Below are 12,559 nucleotides of genomic sequence, written 5' to 3'. Positions count from 1 at the left end.
CCACATGTAGACCTGGTCCACATGTAGACCTGGTCCACATGGAGACCTGGTCCACATGTAGACCTGGTCCACATGGAGACCTGGTCCACATGTAGACCTGGCCCACATGTAGACCTGGTCCACATGGAGACCTGGTCCACATGTAGACCTGGTCCACATGTAGACCTGGTCCACATGGAGACCTGATCCACATGTAGACCTGGCCCACATGTAGACCTGGTCCACATGGAGACCTGATCCACATGTAGACCTGGTCCACATGGAGACCTGGTCCACATGCAGTCCTGATCCACATGTAGACCTGATCCACATGTAGTCTGATCCACATGTGGACCTGATCCACATGCAGTCTGATCCACATGTAGACCTGATCCACATGTAGTCCTGATCCACATGCAGTCCTGATCCACATGTAGACCTGATCCACATGCAGTCTGGTCCACATGTAGACCTGATCCACATGCAGTCCTGATCCACATGTAGACCTGGTCCACATGTAGACCTGATCCACATGCAGTCCTGATCCACATGTAGACCTGGTCCACATGGAGACCTGGTCCACATGTAGACCTGGTCAACATGGAGACCTGGTCCACATGCAGGTCTGATCCACATGCAGTCTGGTCCACATGTAGACCTGATCCACATGCAGACCTGATCCACATGTAGACCTGATCCACATGCAGTCCTGATCCACATGCAGACCTGATCCACATGCAGTCTGATCCACATGTAGACCTGATCCACATGCAGTCCTGATCCACATGTAGACCTGATCCACATGCAGTCTGGTCCACATGTAGACCTGATCCACATGCAGTCCTGATCCACATGTAGACCTGGTCCACATGTAGACCTGATCCACATGTAGACCTGATCCACATGCAGTCTGGTCCACATGTAGACCTGGTCAACATGGAGACCTGGTCCACATGCAGGTCTGATCCACATGCAGTCTGGTCCACATGTAGACCTGATCCACATGTTGACCTGATCCACATGCAGACCTGATCCACATGTTGACCTGATCCACATGTTGACCTGATCCACATGCAGACCTGATCCACATGTTGACCTGATCTACATGCAGTCCTGATCCACATGTAGACCTGATCCACATGCAGACCTGATCCACATGTAGACCTGATCCACATATAGACTTGATCCAAATGTAGACCTGATCCACATGCAGTCTGATCCACATGTAGACCTGATCCACATATAGACTTGATCCACATGCAGTCTGATCCACATGCAGACCTGATCCACATGTAGACCTGATCCACATGCAGTCCTGATCCACATGTAGACCTGATCCACATGCAGTCCTGATCCAAATGTAGACCTGATCCACATGCAGTCTGATCCACATGTAGACCTGATCCACATGTAGTCTGATCCACATGCAGTCCTGATCCACATGTAGACCTGATCCACATGCAGTCCTGATCCACATGCAGTCCTGATTCACATGCAGACCTGATCCACATGTAGACCTGATCCACATGTAGACCTGATCCACATGCAGTCCTGATCCAAATGTAGACCTGATCCACATGCAGTCTGATCCACATGTAGACCTGATCCACATGTAGTCTGATCCACATGCAGTCCTGATCCACATGTAGACCTGATCCACATGCAGTCTGATCCACATGTAGACCTGATCCACATGCAGTCCTGATCCACATGTAGACCTGATCCACATGCAGTCTGATCCACATGTAGACCTGATCCACATGCAGTCCTGATCCACATGTAGACCTGATTCACATGCAGACCTGATCCACATGTAGACCTGATCCACATGCAGTCCTGATCCACATGCAGTCCTGATCCACATGTAGACCTGATCCACATGCAGTCCTGATCCACATGTAGACCTGATCCACATGTAGACCTGATCCACATGCAGTCCTGATCCACATGCAGACCTGGTCCACATGTAGACCGGGTCCACATGCAGACCTGGTCCACATGCAGACCTGGTCCACATGTAGACCGGGTCCACATGGAGACCTGGTCCACATGTAGACCTGATCCACATGCAGTCCTGATCCACATGCAGTTCTGCTCCACATGCAGACCTGATCCACATGTAGACCTGATCCACATGCAGTCTGATCCACATGCAGTCTGATCCACATGTAGACCTGATCCACATGCAGTCTGATCCACATGTAGACCTGATCCACATGCAGACCTGATCCACATGTAGACCTGATCCACATGCAGACCTGATCCACATGTAGACCTGATCCACATGTAGACCTGATCCACATGCAGTCTGATCCACATGTAGACCTGATCCACATGCAGACCTGATCCACATGCAGACCTGATCCACATTAAAGCTGAACATTAGTCATGTAAATGTTAAATAAAAGGAGATGATGATGATGATGACGATGATGATGATATGAAGTGTTTGGATCTGAACCTGGATGCAAATTTCCCGCCAGTAATTTTCACCACAGTTTAAACCAAATTATTTAGATATATTTATATAAATATTTATTATAGGCCATCATGCAAACTCAACCAGATCTATTTTCTTGTCAAATCCACCAAACCACATCCAGGACCTGCTTTTTTCCGCATATGACCAACAGAGGGCGCTCCTGCCACACCGGTCACCCTGTGTGTGTGTGTGCGTGTGTGTGTGTGCGTGTGTGTGTGTTCATATGTGTCAAAAACATTGATGAGTTCATTCCAAACCGCTCCATAAAGTTTGTCTCTGGCTGGATTGAATTGTTGGTTCAATAATCAAAGTTATACAAACACTGAACACAACGATTTTTTATTGAAATTGTGAGACAATCAAAGAAAAAAAAAGAGGGGTGGGGGGGAGGAAAAAAGAAAAAAATACCCGGACAACCAGCATAAACAAGATATTTCCATCTTTAAATATACTTCTGAGTAGATATGAGTGACGCGGCAGTTTGGAGAAATTTCTGTGGATCTCTCCAGACTGGAGGGAAATAACCTGAGCTGTTTCCTCTCCTCCTCTCTGCTCCTCTGCAGTCTGTCGATGTGGACTAAAACATGGCACACACGTCTCCTAAAACACCCAAAGAAAAAACAACCCGCGACGCTTCATACAGTTTTTCTTTTTCCAAAACAACAAGCTAAATAACGAGCGTTAAATAGCTTCAATGTCCAGTTTCTGTTGATGAAAAACCGCGGGAGGGGGGCAGGGTGTGTGTGTGTGTGTGTGTGTGGGAGGGGGTTAAATCCAAATATATACACGCTAATATACAGCCTTGAATAAATTAATACCGATTGCATATTCTTGGATTTTAGCTTTATTTACAGAAAATTTTAATTACATAAATAGTTCAGAGAGAATATTCTGGCATGAAATGAAAAGCGGTTGTTTCTGTCTTTCTGTCTGTTTTTGTGTTTGTTTCGGTTTAGTTTTCTTCCCCTGCAGACGGAACACCTTCCATCCCTTTTGAAAGAACCAGACTTGCGTGATGAGGCTCCTGTTCAAGGCTCTTTGTTAGAAATCAGACTGAGCAGTTTGCAGGATACATGGGACCACCTGACTCATTCTATAGGTCACATTATTTTATTTTCTCTATTTCAGATCCTCAAACTTTTATTTTTATTTCTATTTTATGATTTTATTTGACTGTTTTGTTTAGATTTCTTGTTCTTTGCATTCAGTTTGATAGTTTTAGGTCTTAATCTAATCAATGAAAGTGTGACAGAGCAGCTGGTGTGTGGCGCGTCTGCCTGGAGGAGTCCCGGACCCCCAAAGCGAGGGGACGGAGGGGCATCTGGGGAACGTCCTACAGCTGAAACAGCTCTGAAGAAGCCTTCAGTGTTTGTGATGTCAGGAAAGGTTACATATAATTACATAGATTATATTTTTTTTTTGTCTACCTGCAGCTTTTTGTTCCAAAACTTATTTGTAATCAGCCTTCATCAAACATGTTCAGTCAAACCATCATGTCAGTCTCTGATGTGCACGTCTAGTCCTCTGGCAAGTCTTCATCCCAGACAGGTTTTCATCACTTCGGAGAGTCTGCGTCTGGGGAGGGTTCTCTCTGGCCCTCCAGGCCGCTGACCAGTCTCTGGATGCTCTGCAGCTCGTTTACAGAGTCCTTTATGGAGGATTTGGGGGAAGCAGCCCTGACACTGGATACTCCTGTCTTGTGGTTGCTGTGGTGCTCCGGGGCTGGACTGGTCTCCCTGCTGCCAGGTTTGGAGGACTCTGAGCCCAGGTTGACGCTGCCTGGCAGGCCGGTGGTGAGCAGACTGGAGCTCTGGGGCAGCGACACCGGGAGCTGGTAGGGATTGAAGCGGAGGCGGGGCCGAGACGAGCCCAGGAAGGGGTTCCTGGTGAGCGGGCTGGAGGTGCTGGTGGCTGGGAGAGCCGAGGCTGAAGCTGCAGCTGCAGCTGCCGCCATGTAGGTGTAAGGGTACGGGAAAAGGCCTCCAAACGGAGGCATGGGGATGCCCTGCAACAAGGAAAAAGGAAAGAATCCCAGTCAGGTCTACAGAATCTTGTTTTCACCGGTGAAGGTAAAACGTCTCCGCTGGGAAAACCAAACCAGTCTCTTCAACACACTCTACAGCAAGTTTTACTACATTTATTTTACTACATATTTTACTACAGAAAATATTTTACTTTACGGTTAGAGAATATTTCCAGACTAATGCGTAGAAGCGTTAACTATCAGTGGAGCGTGTCCTGGCTGGAAGGCCTCCTTACCTGAGAGGCGAGCATGTGCTGAGACAGATGGAAGGGGAAGGGGTTCGGGGTTCCTCCCGTGCCTTGGGCTGAGAGGCTGCCATTTTCCAGACCACTTGCTCCGGATACAGAGGCCAATAGATGCCCCATGCCCATGGCAGAAAAGGCTCCAGGGGCCATAGCAAACTGGCCAGGGTGAAACAACAGCGGTGATCCGGCGTTCAGAGGGTTAAAGAACTGCTGACTGTGAAGACCAGACAGAGCCAGGCTTTGTAAGTGACCTGGGCTGAAGTGTGAGGGGCTCTCCGTTTGCACCACTAGAGGGGAGAAGGTGTCCTTACTGGCACCAATGCCTCCAGCATCGGAGTCCTTTGTCAACGCGTCTGTGGTGTCCTTCCTGTGCCGGCTCTCTACTTTGTCCTTCTCAAGGTTCCTTATACTGAACATAGTGTCGTCCTTCTTCTCAGCACTCGGCCTTTCCCGCACCCGCTCCTCGCACCTGGAGCTGTAGGGGGACACGGGCTCCGGAGGGCTGTTGGAGCCTGTGCAGCGCTCGTCGTGATGCTCCAGCTCCTGCTCGCTGTCCGTGCACGTTTTCTCATCTAAAACAGTGAAATTAAACATCAGACACGTTTTTCCACTTGGAACGCCACTTCCTGCCCGTTTGCCAGCTTCTAAATGCAAACGTTTAAAAAATAAAATCTTATTTTAATTCAAAACATGTTTTTATTCCAACTCAAGACTTTTGGCCAATTTTTCAGTTTAATAAATCAAAGGATGTTGAGCAGTGAGGCCAGATGGAATTTTTTATGCATCTAGTTGCCAACATCTGCCTGAAGTCCAACAAAAAGGGAATTCAGGATAAATAGTTCAATAATAATGTATTTAAATAAAACTGTTGTAAGTATTATAGTTTTTAATCAGATTATCAGAACTCCTCCCAGTAAATGATCTCATATGCAACAGATCTGCAGAACTAAAATGACAACTTTATGCAAACATTTATTTTATTCCATTAAATACATTTTATTTTATGATGATATTAAGCTCCGATAAAATGATTTTCCCATAAAATTATAAGCAGGCATTAATCCCTGCTCATGCACAGCCAGTCATGCACAACAGAACTGCTTCCTACCTCGACTGGGCCTGCTGAACCTGAGCGGGCTGGAACCGGCTCCCAGCGGGGAGTGGACCGGATCCCTGCCGGCTGGAGCCTCACTGGAGGAGGCGTCCGAGTCCGCGCCCTCCCGGTCCACCTTGCACTGGTCCTCATACATCCGCAGCGACGGCATGGTCAGCTGCTTCCTGCGTGATCAGAACAACAACAATAATAATAACAATAATAATAATAATAATAATAACAATAATAATAATAATAATGACAATAACAATAACAATAATAATAATAATAATAATAATAATAATAATAATAATAATAATAACAATCAGGTTGTACCTCTTCTCCCTCCTCCCGTTCCCCGTGTCTCTGAATCCTTTGGCAAAAGGGTTGTTGTCGATCTTCAGCTGCGTTATCTGGTAAAATGCAAAGAAAAGATGATTTTTATTTGTAAAATCTCATTAAAAACACAAAGGTTTTATTGTTGGTGTCCATTGTCTCCAACTGGCCTATTTTATAAAGGGTGTGTCGGGATTAAAACACACACACACACACAGAGCGTGCTGGGCGGGAGCCACCACTGGCCCTGCATTTGCATTATTAATAAAAGTGTAAAGACGTTATTCTCATCGGCCCCTGGAGGGAAATCCTGCCATGAAATATTCCTTCATGGGTCCTGGAAGCCTCCGATCCCCAGAAAGAGAAGCAGAGGGTGCAATACATGAACAGATGACTCTCATATCAATAATTAATAAAGCGGTTTGGATCCCTGCAGCCGTCCTGATGTGTCGGCTACAGGGAGCTGGGAAGGTCTGCTGGCTTTGGGCTCCGGAGCGCCTCAGTGGCCCTACACAGCAACACGCACTGTGAGCAGAGGCTCCTGCAGCATCTGTCCACCGCGGCTGCAGGCTGCGCAGCATTTTAAACGCGCTTTAATCGATGCTGACTGTTTGCCATAAACTTTTACAACAACACGGACCCCCCCCCCCCCGCCCTGCCTGGACACAAGCCCCAATTAGCCTCACTGTGCAGGATGAAGGGACAAAAAGAAACAATGGCCTTAAATACCTTCTACGTGAAAAAGAGGAAAGGAAAAGACTCCAGCTGTTTTTAAAAATCCGCGCTCCACAACAAGCACAACAATCTGCCATTTATACACTCAATTTATTCCCTTTTCTCCCTCCTAACACTCCGATTCAAGCCAGAAGCTTCGGGAAACACACAATTAAATCACCTATTTAAATTAATGGTCAGATATAGCAGCGAAAATAAAGCCTGAAGTGGGACGTGGGAGTCCTCAGCGGGGAAATTAGGCGACCTACAAAATCAGATTAAGTCTTCAGGGTTTGGTGGCGGGGGAGGGGTTGCATGTTGCACATTTATTATGCAAACTATAGCAGCCATATTAGAGGCCATGAGAGAGCAGGACTCACCTTGTCGTTCTGGTACGCCGTCACGGCCACGAACTCGGTCTCCGGGAAGACGTAGGTCCTGAAGGTGCTGTAGGGGAGCTTCAGGATGTCGTTGGCCCGGACTATGTGGAACCTGGGCTGGTACTTGTGCATGGAGTTCAGGATGGTCTGGACCAACACACACAAAAATGCAGAGCTTTGGAGTGAATATCAGCGGGGGGTAAAACTTCTGCTTGGTGTAAAATATTTAAATAAAAATAAATATCAGTTCAAATTCATCCTGATGCTGCTACAAAAATAGCAAAAAATCCGTTTAAAAAATAAAATATATATAAAATATACACCATATATATATATATATATATATATATATATATATATATATATATATATATATGTATATATATATATATATATATATATATATATATATATATATATATATATATATATATATATATATATATATATATATATATATATATATATATATATATATATATATATGTATATATGACCGGAATTAAAGCTGAAAATATTTTTTTATTCAGGGTAAATTATTTTATTTATTTTTTTTATTTGTAAAATAAATAAAATTAATAAATTTAAAATAACATAGCAGCAATAAAAATGCAAGACTGGTGTAAATCCTGAGAAAACGAGCAGAAGACATGCAGGGGAGCATGGACACAGGCGCAGCAGCAGAATTAAGGCCTGCAGGTATATGAAGAAATCCTGCCTTGCAAATTATTTAGACTGATATGTAAATGTTGAATTTGTTTGTCTGCCAGATGAACTCTGTCACATTTTCACTGTTTGCTGTCATCTTCTCTCTTTTATTATTAATATACAGGTAAAACAATGTTAAACACTGGGACATAGTTTGGATAATACTATAATATATTTAGAGGCTGGAGGTGGGGGTGGGGGGTGTCAGGGACGTCGGTCGGCTGACATTCACACTCTTTTCACGTCATTTCTCTTTGACCCGATTTGATAATACACCACTTAATCCTCAGCCTGACCGACACTCGGCTCACTTATTCTCTCTTTTCCCCGAACCCAGTAAGGAGGCTCCACAGCGGGCTGCCGAACCCAGTAAAGAGGCTCCACAGCGGGCTGTGGGAGTCCTGAACCGGCGCAGAGCAGCGCAAAGGGCGCAGACAGCGGCTAAAACCAGCTTTCAGGGCAGGAGCAGAAAACAAGCAGGCTGCTGATATTCTGGATTCATTGGTTTAAAGAGAGGATGAAAAAGTAGAAACACCTTTCTACATGAAGTGTGTGCACTTCACGCGCACATTTTCTATTAGGATGGGGTTTTTTTTGCATTTATTTACAGAAAATAAAAAAATGTTATTTTCGTCTCACATGTAAATAATTAGTTTTATAATATTCCAGCTACAAGTTTAAACTCTACTTCTGCTATTTTACTTTTTTTCCTCTTCAAGATATTTCTAAAACGACTCTCTTTCATTTAAAATACAACCTTTTCCTCTTTTAATTGCTTCTAAAATAAGAAAAATAACACTAGTTCTCATTTAATGCAGCTCTATGTGGGGATCAAAGAAGCTAAATATAAAAATATAAAAAAAACCCATATCAGCTCATTTACTTACAAATCCGTGTTTGTCCGAGATGTTGTTGGTCAGTTTGAGTTTATGGAAAGCAACAGGCTTGGCCATCCACTGCTCTCCTGTGGCCGGGCTGTCCGGGTGGATGTACATCCTCTTGGGCATCTCGGGGTCGGCCTTCCCGGCCACCATCCAGCGGGAGTTGTGGAACTTGTAGCGGCAGTCGTCCGCCGCCACGATGTCCATCAGCAGGATGTATTTGGCTTTTTTATCCAGGCCGTTAATTCGCACTTTGAACGGAGGAAACATCCTCCTGCAGAGAGAAACACGCAGGGAGTCAACACGACTGGAAAAAACACAACACATTATCCAGCAGCGCGTGCACGAATGTGACAAAAGAAGCAGCAAAGGTCGCGGAAAAACACGCGGCGTCCTGACATGTGGAAATATTGTTATTGTCAGATTTTATTCTACAGCTCTGCTCGCAATTAAGCCCAACTATAGCGTGTGTTTACGGTGTGTGTGTGTGTGTGTGTGTGTGTGTGTGTGTGTGTCCAAGCCTTCCACTACAAAGCTGAGTGTATTTATGACCACAGAGTTTCACGGCTCTGCTTTTTTGAAGTGACAGCTAGTTTATAAAACCCAGAAGCTGCAGGTTGGGAGATAAAAGCTGATAAGAGCTTTAAACAGTTTTTCCCCAAAATATGAGAAAAATGCACTTTGATCTCCGCGCGCGCGACACGGAAAGATGGCAGAAATCAAATATTAATGGGCTCGTTTATGTCTTAAATGTGTGAGTGGAGGTGGAGGTAAAACCGTGGGAAACATGGTGGACTTCAGCTCTGGTTCCTGCTGCTGGAACAGACTAATAATCTGTGGGAAAATAACTGAAGGCCTCGCGCACGGGATGCCGTTTATTCAGCTTTTTTTTTTTTTTTTTTGCTTTTCTATTATTTAAAAGCTCCAGACTTGTTCTTTCTTTCCGCGCATGTAAAATAAAAATCCCTCAGAGGAATAAAAGGTCTTACCTTCCGGACTTGGTGATGACCATCTCCGTCCCGAGTTTATGAAACTGGTCCCAAAGATCTTTGGCTTCCAGTGTTACTTTCGGGTCGTCGTCCACTTCCTCCTCGGGTTCCAGGCTCTTCATGCTGCGGAGATGAGCCGCCTGATGGTGGCTGAGGGCCGGGTGGAGCCCAGCCTCCGCCGCCCCAGCCAGGCCGTGGTCCGGGATGGGCTTGGTGAGCGCCCCGGGAGGCAGGCTGAGCGCCGGGAAGAAGGAAGGCTGCGCGGCCGCTAGGAAGGCGGACATGGGGAAGTCGGTCGGCCGGTGTGCGTGGAAAGGGTGATAAGCCATTGCAGTCCCTGTAAAAACTGGATCTCTCATCGGTGCATCCACAAAAACCGAAGTGAAACAATGGATATATTTCAGTGGTATCTCCCCAGACCTGGAGCCTGTAGATCCGCGCTCCGCGAGCTCGTAATGTCTGCTGAGCGCTCCCCAAGAGTCCGGCGTCTTGTCAAACACACGCCGTGTTGTCAGGGTGAAGAAAAGTGCGCGGAGTTGCTGTGGATGTGGATTTTCTCCTCTCTCGCTCCGCGGCTCCTTCAGCAGCAGGAGCGGCGATGTGTCGGCAGAGTCCGGCTGCGCTGAGTGCCTCTCAGAGAAACAAGCTGCTTCATCCCACCCTGACTGGAGAGATGTGGCCCCGTTCACTGCAGATCTGTTACTATCTCACATGTCCTTCCTGCCTCCATCCCTAACACTAATGAACCAAGCCCCTTTGATTGCTGATTTTACGCTTTCTGGACCAATTGTGGGCCCCTATAGGCGTGGTTCTGACAGCTCCGGCCAGACTCTGTGAGAGGAGGAGGGGGGACAAGAAGGTGTCGGAAGCATTAGCAGTAAGAAAACATGTCAACAGAATAAAATATTAACCAATGACAGGAAAGCTCGGGAAATCCCACCCCCATTTCCACGCCAAACAGCGGGTCAGCCCTCACTTCTTGGCCGGTGGAGGCATCACCTCTCTCGGTTTGCGTTTTTACAATGTCGCCTCCGGAAAAAGCAACCTGTCCACAGCCTCTCTGTCTAAATACTCACCTTTACACAGAGGAAAGCCTGTATTTTTTTTTTTAACAACAAACACTGAATCCAAGACGCGCAGATTTTTTTTCTTTTATCGCTTTTTATTTATTTTTTTCTTATTTTCCATCTTTATTTTTTTTTAATTTTTTTTTTTTTTTGCATTCCGGGGAGATTAAAGTCAGGAATCTGCTGCTCTCTCCGTCGCGCTGGAGAAGGCAGACAGTGTAGTTGAAGCTGCAGGCTGCGGCTGCGCCAGGCGGTGTGCGCCTTCTCCAGCCGGACTGCCGCGGCTTCCCCGGCCACACAGCCAGGCTCTGCGCGCGCTTCTCCGCGCGCTGCAGCTCGCAGGGCTGGAAGAGACAACCAGCAAAGCTTTTTGGAGAAAAAAACCTGAGGAAATGAGTGAATTTCTGAGAGAAAACTCAGAGAAAGGAATCGGTGAGTTTTCACTTCGACACATCTGAATAGTTTGCAGAATATTTTCTCTCCGGAGCTGCAGGTTGTTTTTCCTTTCTGGGTTCTATCTGTACATGAAGCCATGTGATGACATGACTTAGAGCTCAGTGTGAGCTGAAAGCAGGCCGTGGACCCTCCGACAGGTTGTGTTTAGTTAAACTGGGGACAGTGCGGGACGGCTGGTGGGAGGGGGGCAGCAGCCCCCCCACAACAAGCCCGCAGCTCCTGATTAACTCGGACTGAGTTTGTTAGAGAGGCGCGCGGCGCCAGTCGGCTGATGCGCCACAATAAGAACAATCTCTTGTCTCTTCATATTTACCCTGAAGTGTTGCATGCGCGCGCCCCCCCGGCCCCCACCGGCAGCCTCCTCCGCGGCTCCGCTCCCTCCGCCGCGGTGTCGGATGGGATCTGCTCCTCTTGTTTTTGGGGAAAGCAGCTGCTCTCTCTGGGTGAAGGCAGGACCGGGCCGCCAACGTCACGTCCACCAAACTGAAACAAAAAGTCTTCACCCCCCACCCCCCCCCCCCCCCCCCCCCCCCACACACACACACACACACACACACACTCCAGACTGTGGTTGTCAGACACAAGTGCGTATTTCCTCTGAACCCCTGGAAACGTAGCAGTGTCTCTGCTGCTTCCGCTGACAGCCGCACTTACAGCCCCAAACACACACACACACACACACACACACACACACACACACACACACACACACACACACACACACACACACATTTAAAAAACTAATGTCTCTTACACACCTCATCCCAACCAAAACACACAAAACCAAACGAACCTTCAGCTCCAATCAGACAAAACTAAATTATTTCACGCGCAGAAAAGCGTCACCTGCGTGTCAGAAGCCCCACGTTGCGTGAAATGTTTGCACACATTCAGCGTGTTGCACACTTGTTGCTCGGCTTTGGTTGGGCTCGTGCAGCCAGGAAAGCCCCAGCAGGCCGGAGGGGAGCGTGTCGCCCTGTGGGGCTGCTGCGTGAACACCCCCACGAGCCCCGTGCACCTGACTGGACTGGAAAACTGCAGCTTTTTATCATTTAGCTGCATGAAGCTGCAGTGAAGGAAAGCTAGCAGGATAATTACACGAACACATTAGTCTGTATTTATTTGGAATCTCCATCAGGAGTGATTTCGGAGTGATTAAGCTGCTGCTGCTTCTGGGGGCTCTGCCTCTACCTCACAGCCACGCGT

At 46.9% G+C, this 12,559-nt stretch overlaps 1 protein-coding gene across 1 annotated transcript; it reads right to left on the bottom strand.

The window, feature by feature from the left end:
• Positions 1-2,920: 2,920 nt before the first annotated feature.
• On the bottom strand, positions 2,921-10,516 carry tbx2b (T-box transcription factor 2b). The gene is made up of 7 exons (XM_079246559.1): positions 9,831-10,516; positions 8,848-9,115; positions 7,253-7,399; positions 6,159-6,235; positions 5,838-6,007; positions 4,721-5,301; positions 2,921-4,466 (listed from the first exon to the last, which is right to left on the bottom strand). Exons 1-7 carry the CDS (start codon positions 10,187-10,189, stop codon positions 4,017-4,019), a joined length of 2,052 nt encoding a protein of 683 aa, XP_079102685.1. The 5' UTR covers positions 10,190-10,516; the 3' UTR covers positions 2,921-4,016.
• Between the last annotated feature and the right edge of the window lie 2,043 nt (positions 10,517-12,559).

Source organism: Telmatherina bonti (assembly GCF_933228915.1).
Source record: "Telmatherina bonti genome assembly, chromosome: 9".
Taxonomy (NCBI): domain Eukaryota; kingdom Metazoa; phylum Chordata; class Actinopteri; order Atheriniformes; family Telmatherinidae; genus Telmatherina; species Telmatherina bonti.
The sequence above is the reverse complement of the archived record's forward strand: the minus strand, read 5'-3'. Positions and strand labels throughout refer to the sequence as shown.

Excerpts from the sequence above, each read along its gene's own strand:
- tbx2b (XM_079246559.1), bottom strand. The coding sequence starts at position 10,189 with ATGAGAGATCCAGTTTTTACAGGGACTGCAATGGCTTATCACCCTTTC. Across the intron at positions 6,008-6,158 it reads AACGGGAGGAGGGAGAAGAG|GAAGCAGCTGACCATGCCGT; the intron begins GTACAACCTGAT and ends CTGATCACGCAG. Across the intron at positions 5,302-5,837 it reads GTTCAGCAGGCCCAGTCGAG|ATGAGAAAACGTGCACGGAC; the intron begins GTAGGAAGCAGT and ends TCACTGTTTTAG.